Raw genomic sequence first — 27,553 nt, forward strand, 5'->3', positions numbered from 1 at the left:
ATATAGATAATATAGGACACTGGTGTAGATTTAAAATTATACCACCCCAGACCCTTTTGTTTTCTACATAATTAATATTGCCAATAATTAACAAGTTCCAGGTCGAATCTGATACCGATACCAATAGTATATGTACCTGTTACCTATTACCTTATCTGTACATCCCACATCTGACAGGCACACCACCAAACGGTGTATTTAGGATTTTGTTATATACATGGGTCATAATCACAGGGTTGACAATACTTTACTCAATCATTGTCAAATTGTTCCCTATTGTAGTATTTTAATCAGTAAGACTTTCTAAATAAGGCGTATAGGTACAGTTTTTAATTTGTTAGCGGGCATAACGTTGAATAGCGAATCAAAGAATTCAACTTTATTTATAAATTATATAGAACAATGCTGTTGATTAAAAAATACTCCATTCCAGGACCTTCTGTTTTCCAAATGATTAATATTACCAATAATTGATAAGTTCCAGGTCGACGGGTTCAAACAGAAAGATTTTGAAAGCAGAGAAAACTGTATCTTATAATCAACATGACTTTATCAGATGACAATACCAATACTAAAATAAGGCTTACACATTGTTATATACTTCAATTAAGTCAGGGACCCGCGATATCACGGGTGTGTTCTAGTGAATCTATAAATGTGGAGAAAAACTGACTGGGTAAAACTAGTCAGCTTAGCAGGTTCTGTCTATTCTAAACATTTTGATTTTTAGCTCACCTGACCTGAAAGGTCAAGTGAGCTTTTCTCATCACTTGGCGTCCATCGTCTGTAAACTTTTACAAAAATTACTCCTCTGAAACTACTGGGCCAAATTTAACCAAACTTGGCCACAATCATCCTTGGGATATCTAGTTTAAAAAATGTGTCCGATGTGACCTGGCCATCAAACCAAGATGGCTGCCATGGCTAAAAATAGAACACAGGGGTAAAATGTATATTTTAGCTCATATCTTTAAAACCAAAGGATCTAGAGCAAATCTGGCATGGGGTAAAAATTGTTGATTAGGTCAAGATCTATCTGCCCTGAAATTTTCAGACGAATCGGACAACCTGTTGTTGGGTTGCTTCCCCTGAATTGGTAATTTTAAGGAAATTTTGCAGTTTTGGGTTACTATCTTGAATACTATTATAGATAGAGATAAACTGTAAACAGCAATAATGTTCAGAAAAGTAAGATCTACAAATAAGTTAACATGACCAAAATTGTCAGAGAACCCCTTAAGGAGTTATTGTCCTTTATAGTCAATATTGAACAACTTTTTGTCATTTTTGTAACTTGTACAAAAATCTTCTTTTCTAAAACTATGGGCCAAATTTAACCAAACTTGGCCACAATCATTACTGGGGTATTTATTTTTAAAAAGTGTCTAATGACCCTGCTTACCAACCAAGATGGCCGACATCAGTAAATACAGTAACAGGTGAGCGACACAGAGTCTTGAGAGCCTCTAGGTAATATGAAATAGAGTATTATTCCTATGAATTGGAGTAGGAAATATAGATTGCTTTTATTGAGGAGAATTTGGGTGTTTGTCTTTTTACATTGTAATCTTTTTCGTAATGTTTTCCTCTGAAACCAATGGTGAAAGTGGTGCCCCAGTATTAAAAGTTTCTGTCTACTGATAGAATAGCTACTCATAATGGTTGATCTTAGATGGTGTCTGGTACTCTTCTTTGATAGTCTGACATTTACTCACTTCCAATAAGTCAACATGACAGTTAATGAAAAATGCTGATCTACTAATGGCTTTATGTTAATATGTCAAAAAAAACCTGAGATTGCAGAACCTGTTACTAAAATAGAGATATTTGAAAGTCTCTGTTGATTTAATTCACTACCTATCAACAATCCAAAAAGATTTTGATCATGACACAGAGCAAACAACAAGAATACCTATGTATATCTCGACCGAGAAAAAAATATATTACCTTCAAAGCAACACACCAATCAGAGCTGATACATTCCCAAATACTGGTTCCACTCAAAAGTATACTTAAATAGACTAGACTAAATTTCAGATAACCAACCATGAAACCAAACTAGTTATTAGTCATAAAACTCCTTAAGAGACCTTGGTCCATTTAAAACCAATGGCCGAGATCGTCCAACAAGTTTTCATTTCAACTGCACTACACACCATCGTTCAACATATCTAACCAAATTATACAAACTGTTTTAACGAAGATCTGTATCTGAAGTTTTGATGACTGCTTTTAACATGGTTCCAGTTTATAAGAAAGAGAAAGCTTACTATATCTGATTTTCATAGTAAATTCCTGACATTGGTTTCATGAGAAACATGCATATACTATAGTATTCAATAGTACAATCATGGACCACATTGATAGTTTTGCCGTGTGAAGCATGGGTTCATTTGCCTATTACCATTAAAGACGTGTGATACAACTGATACAAATTTACATGGATAATTAAGGTAAAAAAGAACTCCGTCCGAAATACTGTAAATCCATAAGCAAGATCTAAGCTCTTGATGTGCATGACAGCAGTAGTACCACTAGAAGACTGGGATTGACCTATTTTAGTCAATAATCTGCCAGAATTAACAACTACCTGTGCTCTACTGTTTCGTGGTTTCTGACTCCGTTTCTGTATCACCAATAGACCACAGACGCAAAGGAATCATTTTACCTCACAGAAAGGAAATTGCAGGTGTGCTTACATTTAGAAAATTGTATAGTTAATTGTGTCTCAGAAAACCAATTATCATACACAATATATGGATCATTTCTACTGTATCTTTAAGTAAATAGTCAAAATACGAGTAAACTCCAGAATTTGGTATCTTGCTCGTTGAAGCTATATGTTATTGTGTGTAGCAATACTGTTGAAAAACAGATGGATAGAAATTGCTAAAATAAAGGAGAACATTCTTGAAATGTGGACAAGTAATTTCCGTGAGCTACCGAACCCAAATACGTATACAGGACTTTGTTTAAGAAATATATTGGCTCTTATCCCAGCAAAGTACCATAATCGAAACCAATAAAATAGGAGGAAATACCTGATGTAAAAAACATCCCACAAAGGCTGCTGACAGGAGATGTAATGGCACCAGTATTGAAGAAATCCTAGCAAACTTTAAAATAAATACAGTGACCAATATCTTCACTTTAATCCAGTAGAGTATCAAAATCCAGAATAGATACATGCATTAAGATCTATCTACTCCAAACCCAACTACAAAGAATATTTAATGAAGCCATACTTTTGATATTTGCCGCATTCCTGGCTTCGGAAAGTAATAATACAATCTTGTGAATATCACCAGGAAATCCTGCTACTATGTTTGGATACAGAAAAGGCTTTTGATAAACTAACATGAAATATTATTCAACAAGGTATATCACTATGGCATTGGTAGGGATACTACGTCATATGTATAGATAAAAAGCATTGTATTAGATGGGGATCTGGTTTCTGACAAGATATCTGTCAGCCAAGGAATTCAAATCAGTAAGGAGGAAAACTATCAACCTCCTTATACAAATCCTCTAATAATGTAATTGTAGATAGTGTAACAGAAAGTGAATTATGAAGCCATAAGGGGACAATAGCTATTGCTACACTATAGGTGACACATTAGTTAGTACTGGTATGGACATTGTATACCGCTATGCATAGACCAAATATAAAAAAGAAGATGTGGTATGACCAAGTCAAAATCAAACCACAAAAGTCGTACCTTGTATCCTATAATACCCAGCAGGAAATGGTAGTTAATATTTGCAGCTCTCCGATAGGTAGAAATACATCTGCAAAACATCTAGGTATAACCAGAAATAAAAAGAATAAAACAGATATTGATGAGAAACTTAACGTAGGAATGGCCACTATCTAAAGTACGTTGGGGGAATAAAAATAAAATAAAAAAAAAACCAAAGGAAATGCAAAACTGAAAGTGCTTAAAAGAAAAAAAATGAACCAAATGAAAAGCTTTTAAAGAGATGAAAACAACACATCATAAATTTGATGCGTCCGAAGCGCTTTCCTAATTTTTCCTCATTCAGGATCGTCCCGAATATTAAGACAGCTACAGGTCCTTCACAGTCAGGTAGCTAACACAGTTGTCTTCATTTTAATTGGGACAGTACCAATCTGCACGATAATAGACGAAATATGCTATCTTTTTTGGATGAATTCGATTAGAATCAACTAATCATAACAGTCAGGAATCTACTTCGTCAAAATTATCTCCCCATTACGCCAGTTAATTTTCACATTCGTAGAAATGGAAGCAATTGTAGGGATGACGCGCTGCAAATTTTGCTCTTGGAAACCGATAAATTTATCCACATTGCACCATTACGATCCTTATATGTCAGTTGCATTATAAAAGACAAGTTAATGATCTTGTCTGCATTGATTCAACTGAAAACTTTTGTCTAATCGGTTGTCAGGTGGAATTTTTAAAATTTCATAAACATTTAAAAAAATTCTAATTAAATATTTCGTGGAAGGGCAGACTAGATTTTTTTAGTGGTTGGAGACTATAAACCTTAGTTATCACACACAAAAAATTGATTTTTTTCAAAGATATGCATTTTCATCATCCAACTTGAAAGACTGTCGTCAAGTACTTTTAGTAAAAACAATAGCTATTAGAACACACCTTTTATGATTCATTAGATAGGTATTTCACTTGACCCATATATTTCATCTTTTAGTACTGTGATTTGTTTATGTTATAAAGTCAACCTGTAGCTCTAATATATAACAATATTAGAATCTGAACCGAGATGATGTATCAAATATTCTTGCTTTGTACGTTTTCAAGACAAAATATTCAACTCATTAAACACATCCTAACATAAAAGGTGCACTCGATTTTCTCTTTTCGATACAATTGTTACCCATTTTTTAGAATTTTTTCTTGAGTCACATAATGGAAGGGCAGAAACGAAAATTACTGAACTAATAGATTAATATGTTCTCCGTCCGTGGTAATTTTTTCAAAAAAATCGGAGGTTATGCATTTTCTACATCCAACTTGATAAATACCCATGTTGTTGACTTGATGTCTTATTGTTCTGCTTAACTTTGTAAGTTATAGATAAATTGAAATCTTATGCAAACCATGTTTTTAAAATGAAAAGAAAATTGTTATTTTATTAGTTTCAATTAACTTTTAAATTTTTTGTTACTATAGTAAACATTACAGTAAGCATTTATCGCCTTCTCTAACAAAGAATTTCGATTCTTTTGTTCTGTTTCAACCAGGTTTCCGACTGATAAGACTTTCAAATCCTATAATGTCAACTTGCAACTTAGAAAACAATTGCAATTAAAAACGTTAGAACCACTTTTAAAATACAGAAAAAAATATCCTTTGTCCCTCATAAAATCTGAGAGTGTACAGGAAACACTTTGTTAGTCTTGTATTATTTTAATTTTAGTTTCTTGTGTACAATTTGGAAATTAGTATGGCGTTCATTATCACTGGACTAGTGTTTATGGGCCAGCTGAAGGACGCCTCCGGGTGCGGGAATTTCTCGCTACATTGAAGACCTGTTGGTGACCCTCTGCTGTTGTTTTTTATTTGGTCGGGTTGTTGTCTCTTTGACACATTCCCCATTTCCATTCTCAATTTTAATTTTACTATTCTTTTGAAAACAGGAGAAATAAATAGCAAACTAGTAACACAAACATATACGCTACAAATAGTTATGTCTACCCTCACAAGAATATATCCCCAATAGGTACATGGTGTTATATAGCAGATGAAGATCTAAAACACTTACTTTTTTTCACGCAGTAAACCTTAGCATACACATAAAAATTACCTCCAGAAAATAAAATCATAACTGGACAATGTAAAGAATGGGTTCTATCATAATTTGGTTGACTGTGACATTTGTATACAAATTGTGATGGACTGTACCCACAAAAGCATTATCTATGGACTCCATATGAAGCAACAACAATGCATAGAGTTAGAAAAACATTAAACGACTGCTCTGCTAAGACATGCATGCATACCAGCAGAATGCAATGTCTTCTCTTTTATACCAGTAGAATGCAATGTCTCTGCTTTGACCAATTCCATCCTGTTAAAAGTTGAAGTCATCACCCGACTAGTAAGTCTGGATTACTTAGTAAAGATCTATTGACATATGTTTTAGATAACAGAACGACCATGCGTAGAGGTCTTTTTTTTTTGTGGATTTGTGCCCAAATTTTTTCAAAGATTGTTTTCAGTTCTGATACCTCAAAGCCTATAAACCTGTCTATCGCTACTAGGACTCCATCCCGAGTGCTATCGTTAATAACCAGATTACTTGTGTACGATAGGAATACAGGAAACAGTTTTATACCGCTGTGAAATGTAAAATTACTCATCTTATTGATGCATCTCCAATTTGACAATAATTAAGTTTTATATCATATAAGAATTAGTTACAAGTACATTAAATTTTTGTTCATTTTTCTAAGTTCCATACAAAATGATTGAAACGTACAATCATATGAAAATTTTATTTAAAATCATTTTGATTACGATAATTTAGTCGATTTAAAAACAACTCGTTTGATGTTATCTATACTATTTGAACACTGAAATAAAATTACTATTTTTTTTGTACATCAACAATTACCAAAAAAATTACAGAAAATCATAAATAATGTGTGCTAGAGTTTACCTATGACAAGTCAAACACTGCTTATGATATTACACTAACTTAGATTTTGAGATGAAACTTAATGTAATTCAGCTTTAAACGGTTGAAATTTCACTATGATTATAGGGACAAGGTTTAAATTGTATTGCACAGTTTAATTAAATCAACATACATTTAGAAAAAAAAGAAAAGAGTTTTTATATCAGTCTTTTGGTTAGAATTACATGTATGGTATTGAATATGTAAGGATTTCGTAATACCTTTTGTATATTGTATGGATAAGTTTTATGTACATAGTTGGTAAACTTTGCTATTTATAATTTGAAACGATTGTTTGAAGGTAACATTTCATAATTCTATGAAATTAAAAAAGCCTTACTTGAAATAATGTTTTGCTCAAAATGAAGCTTTTTAACTTATTTTCCCATCATGAAACCAATTTTGTCATTTTTTTGTACCCTTTCAAGATAAGAAGATGTGGTATAATTGACAATTATACATCTTTCCACCAGAGTCTAAATGAGCAATTATAGGTCACATTAAGGCCTAGCACATTTGAGATATCTCCATCTGTTCATTTCAAGTTAAAGAGTAGTTTTTCATTGTTAATTTTAAAAAGTAACCTTGAAATATGTTTTAATTAAATTAATAATACCAAACAGGAAAGTGTAGTAACTATTGACAGATCACAGCATGGTAGAAGTACAATTCCAAAACACCTAGGTATAACAAGAAATGAATAGAAATTATGAAAATAGGACGGACCACTCTCTACGGCATGTATGGAGAAAAAAAAATAACAAAAAAAAAACTCTAAGGGAAATTCAAGACGTAAAGTGTCAATTAAGAAAAAGATATGAAACCAAATGGAAAACTAAAAGCCATTTCAGGGCCTACACAGTCAGGTAGCTAACACAGCAGTCTACACTTTAATTGGGACAGCACCAATCCGTATGGCGATAGACCAAAATACGCTAGCTTTGTGGGAGACCATAATTAGAACCAACTTATCGTTAGACTTTCAAATCCCATAACGTCAACTTGCAACTAAGAATACTAGTCCAACAAACAGACATTGAAATACCCCCAAATACAAGAAAAACCATCCTTTGTGTCTCATAAAATCTGGCAATGTACAGGAAACAAGCCAATTAATTTGAAACCAGGAGAAAATAAGTAGCAAACTGTTAACACAAACATATTGCCTACAGATAGTTAAGTCTAGACACAATAAGAATATATCTCCAAAAAGATACATTGTATAATACAACAGATTAAGATCGAGAACACTTCGTTTTTTTTTTTCACATAGAAGACCTAAGCATACACGTGAAAGTTACCTCCAGAAAACAAAATCATACCTGGAAAACTTAAAGAATGGGCTCTATCATAAGGTGGTTGACAGTGACATGCTGACATGCTTATAAAAATTGGGATGAACTGTATTCACAAAACTATCATTTAAAACTATTGACTCCATATGAAGCAACAACACTACGTAGAGTTAGAAAACCTTACACGGCTGTTCTGCTAACATGCATACATACCAACAGGTTGAAACAGATGGGGTTAAATTGTGTGAATCCATTGCCATCAGGAAAGTCTACGGCATGGGTTGGATTTTTCTGCATGTTCTGTTCTTTAGCGTTCGGTTTTGTTTGACCATGGACATATCATACAATTTTAACGCATTATTTTCTTCGATCTGACCAATTCCATTCTGTAAGGCTGAAGACATCACCCGACGAGTAAGCCTAGATTACTTATTGAAGCACTATTGACAGATTTTGTATGATAACAGAATGACCATACGCGCAGAGGTTATTTGCTCCTGTCCAAATTATTTCAAAGTGTGTTTTCAGTTATGGTACCTCAAAGCTTATAAACTTGTTTGTAGCTATCAGGAGTCCATCCTGCGTTTCATTGGTTTTTTTATAACAAGAGTATCCTTGTGTGTGATAGATGTTACATGCTGGTGGAAATGTTTTGTCATTGATGATACCGTCATTTGTACTAAGGGGGTTTCTGGACTGAAGTTAACATTAAGGATCATTTATGCTATAGATGGTTTAAGTATTTCAGTTTACTTTTATTTCTTGTTTATTTTGCAGTTTTTATATTTTTTATTATTAAGCTGTACTGATGTCAAGTAAACATTCTGGTTGTGAGTTTAACACTGTTATATGTTAGAATATCTCCTCAACCATAGCATAGTGGATTGTGGATTAAAATCCCATTACACCGAGATGTTTCTCTCATAAGATTTTGCTTTGTATGGCTTAGCAGTTAATATGATCCCTTGTCACAAATATGTCATATATTACCGTTGTCGTCCTATGTTAAACATTGGTCACATGTTATTCAGTGGTATCGTGCTATTATCGCGTTTTGGTCCTGGGTTTGGATTAACATTATTCGGATTTATAAATCTATAAACTTATTTTTAAGCACCTTGATATTGTTCAGCAATTTTTATCGCAATCTTGTATTTTTTTAGTATAGTGTTTATATGTAGTTTCATTATTTTGGTGTTGTAGTCTAATGAGCTGTAAGATAACAGGTTCGGGCCATTCCTAACCATGATGAAAAGTCTTTTGATTGCTTCAGTAATTTCTTCGATCCATCGATCGAAGTCGCCAATGCATACGCCCGAGATATACCAGGATTCTAGAAATAACAACTCACTGTTTTGATAGGCGTTGCCCAATGGTAAATTGTTGTTTCTTTTGTAAAGTGTTTACAGTCTCATTATTTTGGTGATGACGTCTAATGAGCTGTCCTTCTGTCATGGTAAGATAACAGGTTCGGTCCGTTCCTGATAAAAGGTAAAACATGATGATGTAAAGTCTTTTGACTGCTTTAGTAATTCATCGATCGATCAAAGTCTACCAATTCATACGCTATGACCCAGAGATGCACCAGGATTCTAGTAAGGACTCTCTTGAACGGTGTTACCCAACAATAAACCGATTGCTATCAGATAAAAGTATTGGGGTTTTAAATTTAAAGCCGCGTGGTATTTGGGATAGTTCAGCAATGCATTTCTCTAATTTTTAGCTCGTTGTAAAACAGTATAGTCAGTTTAAAAAAATTTCTTTGTGGGATTTTGTCTGATGCTTGGTCCGTTTCTGTGTGTGTTACATTTTAGTGTTGTGTCGTTGTTCTCCTCTTATATTTAATGCGTTTCCCTCGGATTTAGTTTGTTACCCCGATTTTGTTTTTTGTCCATGGATTTATGAGTTATGAACAGCGGTATACTACTGTTGTCTTTACTCTTCAAATCTGAAATGACATAACAATGTACCTTTGATAACTATGTACACCACTAGGTCGATGCCACTGCTGGTGGACGTTTCGTCCCCGAGGGTATCACCAACCCAGTAGTCAGCACTTCGGTGTTGACATGAATATCAATTATGTGGTCATTTTTATAAATTTCCTGTTTACCAAACTTTGAATTTTTCGAAAAACTTAAGATTTTCTTATAAATAACGGCAACAGAGGTATACCGATGTTCAAAACTCATAAATCGATAGAAAAAAAGCAAATCCGGATCACAAACCAAAACCGAGGGAAACACATTAAATATAAGAAGAGAATGACGACACAACATTAAAATGTAACACACACAGAAACGAACTAAGCATAAGACAAAATTCGATGAGAATTCTGAATCAAACTGCTTACGTAATACATCGTACAAATAACGTTGAACCAAATCAAATCTAATAAATGAAGGTGGTGATTAATTTTCTTTACCAAAACACATGAATATAACCGAAAAGACGTCAAGACATTTGTCGAAATCCGATGAGAATTACAAATATAACATCAAAACTAAATACATGAATTTGGGACAGAAAAGTACCGTAACACGTCTTATAGCAATGCGAATTCACACCCAGCAAAACATTCACGTTCGAAAATTCAAAGATTAGACGACGTAATGACAAACCACAATCTAACATGCGGTGAAAATGTCCTTAGCTAGTTTGGACAAAGACACATCGTATGGATCAATCGATTCGTGATGGTGTCCGTAAAATTTACGGAGTGTCAATTTTAATCTGTCCTCCTCATGACTTTGTTGGAGCAGTTTCTGCGTAAGGAGCACACTCCTGTATATGAAGTCCGTATGACTGAGTTTGAACAAGCACAAAAAAACGTATCAATTGAGATATGTAAACACCATACGAAAGGGTAGAGGGCATAGATTCATTACCTTAGCCGTATTTGGCACAACTTTTTTGGAATTTTGGATCCTCAATAGCTCTACAACTTCGTACTTGTTTGGCTTTAAAACTATTTTGATATGAGCGTCACTGATGAGTCTTATGTAGACGAAAAGCGCGTCGGGCGTACTAAATTATAATCCTGGTACCTTTGATAACTATTTACACCACTGGATCGATTCCACTGCTGGTATCACCAGCCCAGTAGTCAGCGTTTCGATGTTGACATGAATATCAATTATGTGGTCATTTTTATAATTTTCCTGTTTACAAAACTTTGAATTTTTCGAAAAACTAAGGATTTTCTTATCCAAGGCATAGATTACCTTAGCCGTATTTGGCACAACTTTTAGGGATTTTGGATCCTCGATGCTCTACAACTTCGTACTTGTTTGGCTTTACATCTATTTTGATATGAGCGTCACTGGTGAGTCTTATGTAGACGAAACGCGCGTCTGTCGTACTACACCTTTGATAACAGTCAAGATCCGTTACCAGAGCTTTCACGATCGTCTCTCAATACTTGACCGTCGTTAGATATTCTTTCAAGATCATTTCTCTCGTTAAAATGAATGACACCCGTGAAGAAGTTATTCACTGTTTATGGGGAAATAATAAAATCAATTCGCATCAAATCGAATATGTCCAGTCAGAGTCAATTGTTTGAAAAAATGTGAAAATATCATTTCTAACGATAAAAAGCTTAAATATTGAAATTTTATTATTCAAACTATAAAGTTCTTGATTTTCCGATTAGAAGTTTTAACAGGTGATAACCGTATAAATCTCCAGGGCTTTTATTATTCAACACAGACTGTTTCACCTGAAAAGAAAATATCGACTTGTACCATCAATAATTAATAGATAAACAAGGTCTACCCGTAAATTTCTAACGTGAACTGTACTCTTTTGAAATCAGTATCATATTATAGTGCCTGTTTTTACCCTCAGTTTGTGAAAGACGCACAAAACGGAGAGTTAAACTGTGTTTAAATTTCAAAAATCTTTGATCCGAAACAAAGTTATATGATAAAAACATGATTACTTAGAGGTACATAACAAAACAACGACTTGTTTATAGTGTGTGTGGATTAAAAGGCTCTCAGCTTCGACTAAATACTACCATTCAAAAACTTAGGAGAAACAACCTCCTTGTACAGTGGACTAATAATGTCGGGGAGTTACCGGTTCAATCACGCTGAGGTAAGATTATTACCGTTTGTTCAGACTTATGATGTATTGTTGTAAGAACCATCCTAATTATCGGGTGGATTGTAAAAAGTCTCAATCAGTTGATTTTCAAATATATATAACGGCAGAATAAATTTTAAGTAAACTCAAAATATAGTTAAGTGATAGAAATAATGACAATACTGATAAATGCAGGCGCGGATCCAGAGGGGGGGGGGGGGTTCCGGGGGTTGGAACCCCCCCCTTATTTTTGGACGATCAATGCATTTGAATGGGGACATGTAATTGGAACCCCCCTTTGTCCTGGGTTAGGAACCCCCCCCCCCCTTTTTTTTTAAATGGCTGGATCCGCCCCTGAAATGATAACAATAACAATACTGATAAATGATAACAATATTAATAATAAAAATAATATCCCAATAATAATTAAATGAGAAATAAAAAAATGAGCTTTTACATGTTATTGCTGTTAAATAACGTCTTCTATTAAAGTTGTAATATACTTTAAATACAAAAGCTTAAAATATTTGTTCACAATCACAAAACCATTTGAAATAACTAGACGCCCTTCAGTAAATTATTATTGATTTTTTTGTAACATATATTCAATGAACTGCAGATATATATGAACTTATGATATCAAAATACTTTAAATCATAGCTCACGCGTAGCATGTCTATACCTTGGTACGTTCTGTTAACATTATTTTTATATTTTGACTTTTTTGAGGGTTTGAATTAAAAACAAATTGAACAGAATCAACATATTCCATTGTCATTTCATCTTTTTATCAAAATATTCTCGCTAACCGACGATAGAATTTGTATCAATTGTACCATCAACTAAATCAAATCAAATCAAAGTTTTATTTATTGTCGATATATAGTTAACAAAGTAACACAAGCTCTAGTGAGCCGTTTTAAAATCGACATTATAAGACGCCCTTCTCAGTATGCATGTCGTCAGCAATTCCTTAGCAAATATCATAAATGATTTGCTGTTTCTTTTGGGGACAACTTGCTTCATGTAGTATGACGAAAAACAAATAGCCTCGCGAGGAAATTTCACAGTCCCTTGACTCAAGTATTTTTTGAAAATCATGACCACCACCATTATAACATCATATATATCTGTTCATAAGTACCCCATTTAGTTACCATGACCGGCATGGGAATGGACCATGTGGACTGCAGTATGATCAAACATGTGATTTTAGACATTAGACAATTAGAAATGTAAAAACGCGTTTGGTGTTGTTTTTATTGTGAAACTGCAGCATTTTTAGTTTCAAACACAGTGTATATAATATACCGTTGAAATTATTGCAATAAAATTATGAATGAATTTTATTTCTCATAAACTACAAATTACATGAATTTATAAACAATTACATTTATATCAGTTTTAAAAATTCTATAACATGAGCATTAGGAGTAGTGTTAATTTCGCTTAGGCAATTCTGCAAAAACTGGTCTTTAAGTTTCAACTCAATATTTTTAATTACCCATTTATCTAACATTTGACCAGATATTTGACATTCCACAGGTATCAAAAACATTTTTTACAAATGATATCCATTTACAGTTAAGACCATAGGTTTGAAAATTGATAAACAATAGTTTATGTAAAAGACATGAAATTTTACTTTCTTTGCCACATAGTAATCTAACTTTACGAACTTTGGCATTAACAATTACAGGATATCTACCCAATTCCACATAAACAATACAGCTAGGTGTACTCTGTTTTAAATGTAGAACAAGCTTACAAAATTAAATGTTCTATCAAATCAAAATTTTCAAATCCCAAATTTCCGAACCATAAAGAAGAGTAGGTAAAACTATCTAATCAAACATGTATAACTGACATTCCAGTATAGTCAAACTGTTTTGTCTACACTTTTTTTAAATACCATACATTGCTTTTGTAGCTTGTTCACAAATATATTTTCGGGTCTTTAAAAAAGAACCACTTCTAGCAAAAATATACCGAGGTATTTATACTCAGTTACAATTTCTTATTCTCTTCTGTATAACAAATCTAATATTTTTGGGTTGTCTCCCTTTGGAGAATATAAGAACTTTTGTCTTGTTAACATTTATTTTGAGTTGCAATTTTTTTTTACAATAATCATCAAATTCATTAAGCATGTTTTGTGAATCTTCTCTACTCTCGGAAAACATCACAGTGTCATCCGCATATAATAACATAAATATTTTTAAAAATACTGTTAACTCGTGTTCGATGTCATCACTAATAGGATTCTACACCAAGTACATCTTTGCCTTCCAAAAAATGCTGTAAATCATTTAAAAATAATGCAAACAGAGCAAGGGAAAGATTGTCTCCCTGTCTTACACCCATTTTACAAGTAGATAACTCTGATTTCTCACCATTAAATATAATGCGTGATTTTACATTTTCGTACATATTTTGTATAATACGGAAAAATTTGCGATTTATATTATTCTCTAAAAGTTTAAATAATAAAAAAATTCTTTGTATAAAATCAAATTAGGCGGCCTTTTCAAAGTCGACAAAGGCACAGTAAAGTTCCTTCTTCCTTAATCTTAGTAACTCGAATAGTGCATATACCATGTACTGAAAATAAATGATCAGTTATACATTGATATTTTTAAAAATTGATAGGCCTTACATGCATAGACAAGAGGGGGTCAATTTAGGCGCCTGTGATGAAATCGTATGGATATTAGCAACAAAAACATAACACACAATGAGTGAAAATGAGTTGAAATAGTAAGGAAATTATACTTTACCCGAGACATAAATATCTCTTAATATTATATTATATATACTAGTCAACAAAAGAAACGATACAAGACTTTCTTTTCAAATTAAAGATAAAGTTTTCCGTTCATTGGACCAAAATGAAAGAGAAGTCTTTTTTAAATTTTAAATAGTAACCTGGAAATATGCTTTAATTAAATTAAAAGTTGACTTTTGTCTTCTTTTAACTTTTATGTGTATGTATGTGTAATGGCTATGTTGACATGGTAACTAAATCATTGCATCTGGTATTTTTTCATGGATTGATATCATTTACCTAATTTGTAGATTTTCTATTTTGAAACTGCAAATAATAAAGTAAATGTCTTTTTGCGCTGCTTGAAAAATAGCTGTATGAAATCTACTCAGTGGTACAGCAGCCAATATTTAGGTGAATTACACAAATATTTATTATCAGTTAAGTTTCAGTACTTTGAGCTCATTAAATGATAGTGCATTCTTTTGAATTTAGGAACTTGTCATATAATGTAAAAAAAATGTTAAAGACCCTAAAATAACCCCTAGATGTGTTTTGTTTGATATTTGTCTCTTTGACATTAATTATACCCCACATCTTTTATTTATGGATATATAAGCACCAATTATGGTAATTTTACAAATAAAAAGTCTTATTTGGATCATTTATATTTTAAATTATTCACTGGTGATCTACATGTCACAATGCCTTCAGTCTAAGACAGCCATGGCTGTAACCTGAATAGAAGAACTGTACATGTATACAATAGCACAATATATTACATTATGATTAATCAGACTATTTTTTTCCAAATATTACTTAAAACACTGCAAATGGCCCTTTATAAAATTTACATGATCTGGAGGTTTCATACCTGTGTGTAGATACCTTATGTTCTGTAATATGTCCATTGTCTTTGACCTCATTTTCATAGCTCAGTGACATTTTATTTTTGTAAAGTGAAATTCTCTCTTATTATGAGTAATTTGAATAACTATATTTAGTATATAGGTGCCATGCAACATCTACATGTCTGTCAGGTAGAGTTTACCTGACCTCAACCTTATTTGATGGATTAGTGTTCAAGGTTAAAGTTACATGGTAAAGTCTGTATCTCAGATACCATAATCAATAGCTGGTCAACTATATTGGTGTAATTGGAAGGATTGTAAGGTGTATATGTCCAACTGACAGGTTTCATTTGACCTTGACCTTAATTTTATGGTTCATTGGTCAATTTTTTGTTTTTGTGGTATATGTATGGTCTATTTCTCAGATATTACTAGCAATAGATCAATTATGTTTAGTGTATGGAACCATTGTCTGTCTGGTAGGATTTATATAACCTTGACTTAATTTTCATGGTCCATTGGTCAATTATAATGGGTTTTTTTTTTTATAATTTTGGTCAGTTAATCAGATACTTTAAGCAATAGGTCAACTATATTTAATGTATTGAATGATTGTAAGATGTACATTTAGATGTCTGTCACGCAGGATTTAAATAACCTTGACCTCAATTTCATGGTTCATTGGTCAATGTTAAGTTTATGTGATACTTGTAGTAAAACCTTCGTATTACATACTTTCAGCATGAATCCAATAATAATTAAAACAGCATGTGCACTCTTGTTTCATTTTAGGTTCAGGTAAAAAAGCACAAATTTTTTATATTATAAACTTATATTTAATATTTTGTTTGTATTCTGCTAATCCTGTTATTTGTTGTGATTTGGTGTTTTAGACTTGTTTTTTTGTTGTTGAAAATAAACTATCTATAGAAAAATGTTCATGCAAACCTGCTAACTTTAACTCATTGGCCCCTAAGAGATTTCTGGAAAATCAGGCATTTTCGAAAATTTGCAATAATATGCAAATTAGCAGACTCTTGATGCTGTAACTGCTGCTCATCTATTAAACTATGTATTGACATTTGGGGGCAGATGGCATGGGTGGGGGGTGGGGTGGGAGGTGGAAGATTTTCTCGTGGGTTTGAACCCCCCCCCCCTGTAAAATGGTCATTTTTCGTCTATTTTCCGATTTTAAAACGACCTTGAGAGGTGAACATTCACCAGACTGTGTTTCGGTGTCATTCAAGTATTACCCTATAGTTACAGCAGTCCATGCATGCTAACGGGGAGTATATGGGACTTAAGTGTCTTGCTGGCGAATTACATTATCGTCAAGTCAGGTCTGCCTAAATGTCCGTTTTTACGGATTTTTGACAAAACGGTGACCTAGATTTTACAGACTAGATTCCTATTGGCCATATTATACCTCTTTGTGTTCCTATACCACCTATGCATGCATTTACGATAATAGTGTATACCTACAATGACTACCAGTTAAGTAGTGGCCATCAACAGATGCCCACCCCCACCTGATTTTGGCTACTTTTCACGTTTTTCCTATTTTGAACTCTTAAATGGCTTTCAAAGTGCCATATTTTCATGAACAGACGTCTGACAAGAGGTAATGGACCATGAACTGCATGGTTGAAGTCCCTACTATCATGACAGTTCAAGTTGGGCAATTCAAAAAAGGTATGGAGGGTCATACGTGCCATCAAAGAATGGTTGTCGCCATGACGCCTATATGCGTCATTAGGGGTTAATGGGTTAACCACATATATACCCATTAAAATAGTTCAGTTGATAGCACCTATGATATGTATACAAGATGCATTTTAAGGTTCTCATGTGCAAAAAATGCCCTTTTGAGATTTTAAGAAGCTGGCAGCAATGAGCATGTGTGTTTTGGGGTCTCACTAATTAGCGACAACAAGCGTCAAGAAGCGACAACAAGCGTCAACAAGCGACAAGAAGCGACAACAAGAATTATTTTAGCGACAACAAGCGACAAAAAGACTATTTAGCGACAAGAAAACATTTTTTTTTATCAGATATAAAGAAATTTGTATTTAATGTTTTTTTTTTAAATATACGAGCAGATATGTCTAATTAAAATGTTTTATTATATAGATAGACAAAGAAATGAAACATTTGTGAGGAAGAAAGAGATTGTGAAGTTTATATTAGTATATTGGTAGATGAAGAAATTTAACATTTGTGAAGAAGAAAGAGATTGAGCTTCTTTTTTTTATTTTTAAATATGAAGAATATGTATAAGATAATGTATGTATCTGTTTTCATCAAAGTCAAAGTATGAATAAACGAATGGAGATATATATGGAGCGGGCATAATGGAATATAATATTTTGATTCATTTGCTTAATACTATGCTCTAAGTGTACTCTTGTTATGTCAATTCGATGCTTTATTTATAGAACTCTCAGCCACGCTTTGCCATTTTTATTATTTAAGCGTGTTTCCAGACCCCACGACGAGGACGTCCATATATATATATATATAATTTTTTTTTAATTATTTTTAGTCATTATATAGTAATATGTACATTCCTATCTAACATAATATTTATACATTTTGTACATGGTGGTCCCATTTTGATAAGCAAACATGTGGAACATCAAATGAGATTAACGCTAACGCGTCGCCAGTAAACTTAATTTGCGCGGACCATCAAATCCCCAATTGATGCCGTCGGAGCTTAAAATACAATATTGTTATCTCCATTCTAATGAAACTGACAGAAAACAACGTTAAAACATGTATTTAAAATCTGTCATATGCCGTCTGCGCTTGCGCGTACGTCCCATAACATCAACTGTCAATTGATGCCATGTAAGAAAGTGACGTTATCCAATCAAAATGAACGTTTCAAACGTTGTTGCATTAGAATATACAATTACACGCGCCAGAATATACAATCATTGTAAATAGTGAACACCTGTTGAAAACTCAGGATTGTCATTAATTTCCTTTCATCTTCAATCAATATGCATAAACATGATAAATATCGTTTAATGAGGCAATAAACAAAAAAAAAAGATGAAAACATTCACATTTCAATTTTCTTTTCCTCCTGTTTGATTTCAGTTCTTTGTATTTCACAATTTGTGTCAATATTAATTATTTTCAGGACAATGATGCACAAATAATTCATTTTGCGAGCTTAATATATATTGCACGAAAAGAGTTTTAAAAAACAAATTATAAGATAAATAATATGTTCTAAAACACAAGGAAAGGTAATCTCATAGTACAATAATTAAGCGTAATACTGGCTGTTATTCAAAATAGATGATAAAATATTATGTAAATAATGTTTCATTTTTTTCTATCAATTTTAACTTTCTTGTCGCTAAAATTATTTTCTTTTGCATATTCTTTTAATATTTATTGCAATAATTAATTTTAATTAAAAAAAAAATGTTTTCTTGTCGCTAAATAGTTTCTTGTCGCTTGTTGTCGCTAAAATAATTCTTGTTGTCGCTTCTTGTCGCTTGTTGACGCTTGTTGTCGCTAAAATTCTTGTTGTCGCTAATTAGTGAGACCGGTGTTTTGGCATTATTTGGTTTGTACTTTTAGATTGTCTCCTTGTTTAAAAAATTTCAGAATTAATTCCCTTATATTTGTAAACTCAATTATGCCCTTTATGTTACTTTTAATTGAATGTTGTATTAATTATTATTGAGAGATTAGACTTAAATAAAATATTGATTTGAATTGAAATGCCCTTCCAGCAAGAACCAGATATTTAGCATTGCAAGCTCCATGTCCACCCTTATTAATTTGATTCTACAGACAAATAATAAGATTACTAATATATACATGTATAATATATAATTGAACTATTAAATACACATGTATACACAGAGAATTTAGATTGTTACTGGAAACTTTATTACTTTTTCACGTGGAAAGTGGATAACAGTTTATAATTTGATTTCTCTTTTTCGGAATTTACTGAATTATTATGGAAAACACATTTTCATTAACCACATGTTGTTCTTCATGAAAATTTAAAAAAAATAAATTAACAATTGTACACATGGTCTAGAAAGATCTTTTTGTTTGTTTTAAAGAGAGGATTAAACATTATTTTTGTGGCATATGTGTTTCTGCTTTCCAAAACAATTATTTAATGCTACATTTGAAATAAACATAAGTATGATGTCCAGTAATGACATCCTTTTTAAATGGTTTTCACTACAACAAAATGAAAGCCAACTAACTAGCAGCATGGTGATTTATTATGAAGACTTGGGATGTGCTCCTTGCCTAAAAACTTCACAGCAATTGGAAACTTTGTTGGCAATAAAGACATTTTCCCGCTGAGTTGGAGACCCATTGGTTGCCTGTCAGCTGTTTTCTGCTCTTTAGTCGGGTTGTTGTTATTATTGTTGTTGACATATTCCCCATTTTCATTCTCAATGTAGATGTACATATAGATAAGAAATTATGATTTATTATTTTTCTAATGATTATGCTCCCTTAAACTTAGAAGATTGACCTAAATATACTACTGCATTCATTTGTTAGCCCAAATCATCTGAAACCAGAAAAAAACAAAGATAAATGAAGCTTTGTAGTTAATGAGAACATGATTTTTAGATGTACTTATCCACAAGAATCATAATCAGTTTACTTTGTTAGGAATTAGGAGTCTTTGAACTTATGATTGTTTGCCCAGTGCCCAGCATGGGGTATGTCTGCATGCTCAGAAATGTTCTTTCATTATACCATTACAGTAACTTGACTGTTAGTGTTGCTCTCTGACTATTGCAACTCATTCACAATTCTGACCAAATTGCAATTTATTATATTAAACCAAACTGTTCAACTGGTCAGAATTTTGAACAAACTGAAGAATCAGACATCATTTGAATTAAAACATCATATATTCGGTATTAAACATGTGTGAAATAACAATATATACATCTATGTATCATACAAATAAGTACTAAGATGTGGTATTATTGCCAGTGACCCAACTATCTATCAGAGTTCAAATGATATAATCATTGTTTGTAATTAAATACGTATCAAAATTTTATGTATAGCTATAGTTCTATTGGCAGCAGTCCTTTTGCGCCAATTACTGTTTTTCAGGGGTATCATTTGCGCCAAATTTTATTTTCAAAATGTATCAATTGCGCCAATATTCGGAACTCATTTGCGCCAATTTACCTGTACATATATCTATCATGAATATTAATGATTACTATAGATGTATTCTTATTTTTGCCCCAAAAGGTATCACATGTTAGGAGATATTTCATCATAAAGACAAGTTTCTGAAGAGAATTAAATGACTTAAGCAGCATTAGACAGTCAATGTACAGAGAGAGAATTAAACTTATTGCTTTGCTTAACAAAGATATGCCAATATAGAAAATAGAAGTTTTTGCTCTTTATGTTTTAACCACAAATGTTGATGACACAGAGCTTTGTTCCCACCATGCGTATGGGCTTTATTATTATTATGAACTATTATTAACTATTTTATGGATTTCATCCTTCAATGTTTGTGTTTTTGGACAATAAAAAGAAGTTAAAAGCTACTACATACATTAAATTGGGAAGTACCCATGCAGCAGCAGTAATAAAAACATGTTTTAGAAAAGGAAACATGTGCCGTGTAACACTGCCGGTTCCAAGTCCGAATAAAGGAGAAAGGAAGTAATTTTCTTTAAACTGGCGCAATCGCATGTTTTATTTTTGGGGCAAATGAAACAATCTAATTTTAAACATGTGGCGCAAACGTAGCATTTGAGAAAAAAAGTTGTGGCGCAAAAGGATGCATTTTTGGCGCAAATGGATCTCTCCCGTTCTATTTTCCTCATTTTTTAAGGACTCCTTGTTTCCAAAACCACTTATGTTGGTAATCATTAAACATGTTGAATAAGATACAAAAAAAATATATATGTATTATATGTCATAAACTATTCTATTTCATATACATTGTATTTCATGATGACTTTTTGTTTATATCAGAATTCCTGGTATAATGTCCATAAGCTGCATCTTCCTGACCATGATTATACTAACAACGCAAATTCTTGGTACTCACAGAGTGATCCTGGTGTAAAGAATGGTGAAAGAAAAGATGGAATGGTTTCTGGTGGACTGGCCTACTACGACAATGCCACATACAGTGGTCCACATACTAATAAAGGTTCCTTTGCTAGGGGCTCTGATGAACACTCTGATGGTGAGCAAATTTTAAATTAATTGTAGAAACAAAAAGTTGATGAAGTGTGTACTTTTATGAAATCCTCTTGTAAAATGTGGATGGTTTGATCACTTTGATGATAACAGTACACACGAACCAATCAGTTTGTTTGGAAATAACTGATGTTTCAGTCAAGAAGAATAGAAAGTTAGTCCAAAGTCCATCCATCTCTGTCATGTCTTTTCCTCAGAATTAGATTTATTTTGAATGTTTTCATAGTTTCCATGACTAAAGTTTTCAACATCACTTCGTATTGATGAAAGAAGGAAGTGAAATTTATTATTGATAGTTATGAATGTAATCCCAAATTTTAGGGAGTTATATTGTCAGTCATAATTATTTATGAAATTTGACCAATTCACATAAAATTTTGATGAATTTGGTTAATGGACATTCTTTATAATATATACTGTAAATTCAGAAATTATTGCGTGCATTTGTTATTGCGATTTTATCATTTTAGACCAAAATGCGATTTTAATTTTTGCATTATTGAGAAAAATTCTGTTTAATTCATGTAAAAAATATCTAAATATGATTTTAAATTATTGCGATTATAACCCTGTCACATTTTTCGCAATGATAAAAACATTGCAATAATTTCTGAAATTACAGTAATAAATGAAAAATAAATAAATAAATAAATAAATAAATAAATAAATAAAACAAATAAATAAATTTCTAAAAACATAGAATTAATAAATAAACTACAATGATCTCTTTTCATTTACATATAATTTTATAGCATGTTTTGGTCAGTGATTCTCTAATATCAATTATTAAAATCTTGAATGTGTTACCAGCCTGCCTTAATTTCACTTAAACATGGTAAATTGAAAATATTTCCTTGTTATATTGATTAGATAGTCATATCTTGACATGGAATTTACAAAAGGAGTGTATAAAATGGGATTTTACAGTTTGTAAAGATTTACGTCGTTTTATTTTTTAGAGGGCAACAGTGTACTTGTATTACTCTTGTCAGATACATATCACAAAAGTTCATTGACTGTGATACATAAAAATCATGTAATAAATATTGGCCTTTAAAATGCGTTAAGAATATTAGAAGTCAAGATTGAAAGAAAATGAATAATACTGTGTAACTCAGTTGGAATTTCATTGAGCTTCTTAAAAATAAAGAGACATTGGTGTTTGTAGTCCTTTATATGTATTTTGTATTCATTGATAAAAGTTGTAGTTAAAACATAATTTTTTTAAAACTGTTTTGATTTCCTGTTTCAAAGGGGGCTGTATTATAGTGATTTATGATAAGTCATCATGTTTGTCTGTCTATATATATTATAGATCCCTGCATTCCGTTAATCTTTTTTATTTATTAGTATTTAAACCAACGTAGTAGAATTGAACCTTATCATTGTGCTTAAGGACAAAAACTGTGTACATTGTAACTTAATATGGTTTTAATGTCAGTTTCATGACTATATATTTCAAAACTATGAAATCAATATTATGAAAATAATAAGGGATAAAGGTTTGGCCCATATCATTAGTGTTACCACAAATTACGCATTAAATTGAGGAAATGAAGTTCTTCCTTAAAAATACTTTTACTACGTAATCACAAAGATTTTTTGGTTTTCATTTGTGGAATGTTTGATTACAGAACTTTTCCTTTTTAAAAATCAATTATCTATACAATATCCTTTTAGTAGAAAAAATTGCATATTGACCACTTAAAACATTTTTTGTCACACCTGGTCAAAATAGGTAGAAGCAAGACTTGTCAGTTTATGATGTCAACCCATTAACAGTTGTTAAAGGTTGTGATAAGGTAGTGAGACATGCCTCTGTGTTAACACATTAACAGTTGTTAAAGGTTTTGATAAGGTAGTGAGACATACCTCTGTGTCAACACATTAACAGTTGTTAAAGATTAATTTTGTTATAAGGTAGTGAGACATGCCTCTGTGTTAACACATTAACAGTTGTTAAAGGTTGTAGTAAGGTAGTGAGACATGCCTCTGTGTCAACACATTAACAGTTGTTAAAGATTAATTTTGTTATAAGGTAGTGAGACATGCCTCTGTGTTAACACATTAACAGTTGTTAAAGGTTGTAGTAAGGTAGTGAGACATGCCTCTGTGTCAACACATTTACAGTTGTTAAAGGTTGTGATAAGGTAGTGAGACATGCCTCTGTGTTAACACATTAACAGTTGTTAAAGGTTTTGATAAGGTAGTGAGACATACCTCTGTGTCAACACATTAACAGTTGTTAAAGATTAATTTTGTTATAAGGTAGTGAGACATGCCTCTGTGTTAACACATTAACAGTTGTTAAAGGTTGTAGTAAGGTAGTGAGACATGCCTCTGTGTCAACACATTAACAGTTGTTAAAGATTAATTTTGTTATAAGGTAGTGAGACATGCCTCTGTGTTAACACATTAACAGTTGTTAAAGGTTGTAGTAAGGTAGTGAGACATGCCTCTGTGTCAACACATTTACAGTTGTTAAAGGTTGTGATAAGGTAGTGAGACATGCCTCTGTGTTAACAGATTAACAGTTGTTAAAGGTTGTGATAAGGTAGTGAGACATGCCTCTGTGTTAACACATTAACTGTTGTTAAAGATTAATTTTGTTATAAGGTAGTGAGACATGCCTCTGTGTTAACACATTAACAGTTGTTAAAGGTTGTAGTAAGGTAGTGAGACATGCCTCTGTGTTTACACATTAACAGTTGTTAAAGGTTGTAGTAAGGTAGTGAGACATGCCTCTGTGTTAACAGTTTTTGATTCAGCCATGCTGGAGATGGTACAGATTTCTAAATTGAAGACATATCATGAAACTAAATATGTATTTGTATTAATTGGCTATTTGCAGACACTTCATACACAATTTGATCATTTACTGTCCACTTTTGATATGCTTTTTTGCTAATTATACCCCACGCAACGAAGTTGCGGAGGGTATAATGTTTTTGACCCGTCCGTCCGTCCGTCCGTCAGTCCGTCCGTCAGTCCGTCCGTCTGTCCGTCCGTCAGTCCGTCAGTCCTGTTTCTTGTCATCGCAACTCCTCTCAAACCACACAACAGAATTTCACGAAACATTTTCAGATAATAAGGACATGCTATGTAGTTGTGCATATCTACAGGAAATTACGATTCAATTTTTTTCTAGGAGTTACGCCCCTTTGAACTTATTTACTTTAATGTACTACTGCAACAGTTTGTCATCGCAACTCCTCTCAAACCACACTACAGAATTTCACGAAACCTTTTCAGATAATAAGGACAAACTATGTAGTTGTGCATATCGACGGGAAATTGCGATTCAATTTTTTTTCTAGGAGTTACGCCCCTTTGAACTTATTTCCTTTAATGTACTACTGCAACAGTTTGTCATCGCAACTCCTCTCAAACCACACAACAGAATTTCATGAAACTTTGTAGATAATAAGGACATACTATGTAGATGTGCATATCAACAGAAAATTACGGTTCAATTTTTTTCTAGGAGTTATGCCCCTTTGAACTTATTTGCCTCAATGTACTTCTGCAACAGTTTGTCATCTCAACTCCTCTGAAAACACAACAGAATTTCATGAAATTTTGTAGATAATAAGGACATACTATGTATATTGACAGGAAATTATTATTCAATATTTTTTCTTATACAATTTTTTTTTTATATACTTATTTAATTTCTCCAATGACAATGTGGGGACGTGGGGTATGTGAGCGTGCTCACTAAGGTTCTTTAATTTGGTTAGACCTTTCTGTCAACAGAATATTTGGCAAAGCCTTTTCTGTAAACAGGATATTTGGTCAGGCCTTTTCTGTAAATTTGATATTTGGTCAGGCCTTTTCTGTAAATTTGATATTTGGTGAGGCCTTTTCTGTAAATAGGATATTTGGTCAGGCCTTTTCTGTAAAAAGGATATTTGGTCAGACCTTTTCTGAAAACAGGATATTTGGTAAGGCCATTTCTGTAAACAGGATATTTGGTCATGCTTTTTATGAACAGGATATTTTGTCTGTTTGGTCTTCTCACTCTATGCACAGGATATTTTAAAATTGAGAATGAAAATGGGGAATGTGTCAAAGAGACAACAACCTGACCATAGAACAAAAAAGGATATTTGGTCAGCCTTTAAGTGTTGCCTTTTCTGTAAACGGGATATTTGGTCATGCTTTTTATGAACAGGATATTTTGTCTGTTTGGTCTTCTCACTCTATGAACAGGATATTTTGTCTGTTTGGTCTTCTTTCTCTGTGAACAAGATATTTTGTCTGTTTGGTCTTCTCTCTCCGTGAACAGGATATTTTGTCCGTTTGGTCTTCTCACTCTATGAACAGGATATTTTGTCTGTTTGGTCCTCTCTCTGTGTGAACAGGATATTTTGTCTGTTTGGTCTTCTCTCTCTGTGAACAGGATATTTTGTCTGTTTGGTCCTCTCTCTTTCTCTCTGTGGACAGGATATTTTGTCTGTTTGGCATTCTCACTCTGTGAACAAGATATTTTGTCTGTTTGGTCTTCTCTCTCTGTGAACAGGATATTTTGTCTGTTTGGTCTTCTCTCTCTGTGAACAGGATATTTTGTCTGTTTGGTCTTCTCTCTCTGTGAACAGGATATTTGTCTGTTTGATCTTCTTTCTGTGAACAGGATATTTGTCTGTTTGGCCTTCTCTCTCTGTGAACAGGATATTTTGTCTGTTTGGTCTTCTCTCTCTGTGAACAGGATATTTTGTCTGTTTGGTCTTCTCTCTCTGTGAACAGGATATTTTGTCTGTTTGGTCTTCTCTCTCTGTGAACAGGATATTTGTCTGTTTGATCTTCTTTCTGTGAACAGGATATTTGTCTGTTTGGTCTTCTCTCTGTGAACAGGATATTTTGTCTGTTTGGTCTTCTCTCTCTGTGAACAGGATATTTGTCTGTTTGATCTTCTTTCTGTGAACAGGATATTTGTTTGTTTGATCTTCTTTCTGTGAACAGGATATTTTGTCTGTTTGGTCTTCTCTCTCTGTGAACAGGATATTTGTCTGTATGATCTTCTCTTTCTGTGAACAGGATATTTTGTCTGTTTGGTCTTCTCTCTCTGTGAACAGGATATTTTGTCTGTTTGGTCTTCTCTCTCTGTGAACAGGATATTTGTCTGTTTGATCTTCTTTCTGTGAACAGGATATTTTGTCTGTTTGGCCTTCTCTCTCTGTGAACAGGATATTTTGTCTGTTTGGTCTTCTCTCTCTGTGAACAGGATATTTGTCTGTTTGATCTTCTTTCTGTGAACAGGATATTTTGTCTGTTTGATCTTCTTTCTGTGAACAGGATATTTTGTCTGTTTGGTCTTCTCTCTCTGTGAACAGGATATTTTGTCTGTTTGGTCTTCTCTCTCTGTGAACAGGATATTTGTCTGTTTGATCTTCTTTCTGTGAACAGGATATTTTGTCTGTTTGGCCTTCTCTCTCTGTGAACAGGATATTTTGTCTGTTTGGTTTTCTCTCTGTGTGAACAGGATATTTGTCTGTTTGATCTTCTTTCTGTGAACAGGATATTTTGTCTGTTTGGCCTTCTCTCTCTGTGAACAGGATATTTTGTCTGTTTGGTCTTCTCTCTCTGTGAACAGGATATTTGTCTGTTTGATCTTCTTTCTGTGA

General features: G+C 32.9%; 1 protein-coding gene across 1 annotated transcript in view; it reads left to right on the forward strand.

Moving 5' to 3' along the window:
• The first annotated feature begins 11,758 nt into the window (after nucleotides 1-11,758).
• Nucleotides 11,759-27,553, forward strand: part of LOC143073779 (uncharacterized) — a 206,144-nt gene continuing 190,349 nt past the window's right edge. The window contains exons 1-2 of the mRNA XM_076249535.1: nucleotides 11,759-12,089; nucleotides 21,699-21,915. Coding sequence (XP_076105650.1) covers nucleotides 12,057-12,089; nucleotides 21,699-21,915 — 250 coding nt within the window. The 5' untranslated portion in view covers nucleotides 11,759-12,056. The remainder of the gene's footprint in view (nucleotides 12,090-21,698; nucleotides 21,916-27,553) is intronic.

The sequence above is a fragment of the Mytilus galloprovincialis genome, chromosome 4 (genome assembly GCF_965363235.1).
Source record: "Mytilus galloprovincialis chromosome 4, xbMytGall1.hap1.1, whole genome shotgun sequence".
NCBI classification, from domain to species: domain Eukaryota; kingdom Metazoa; phylum Mollusca; class Bivalvia; order Mytilida; family Mytilidae; genus Mytilus; species Mytilus galloprovincialis.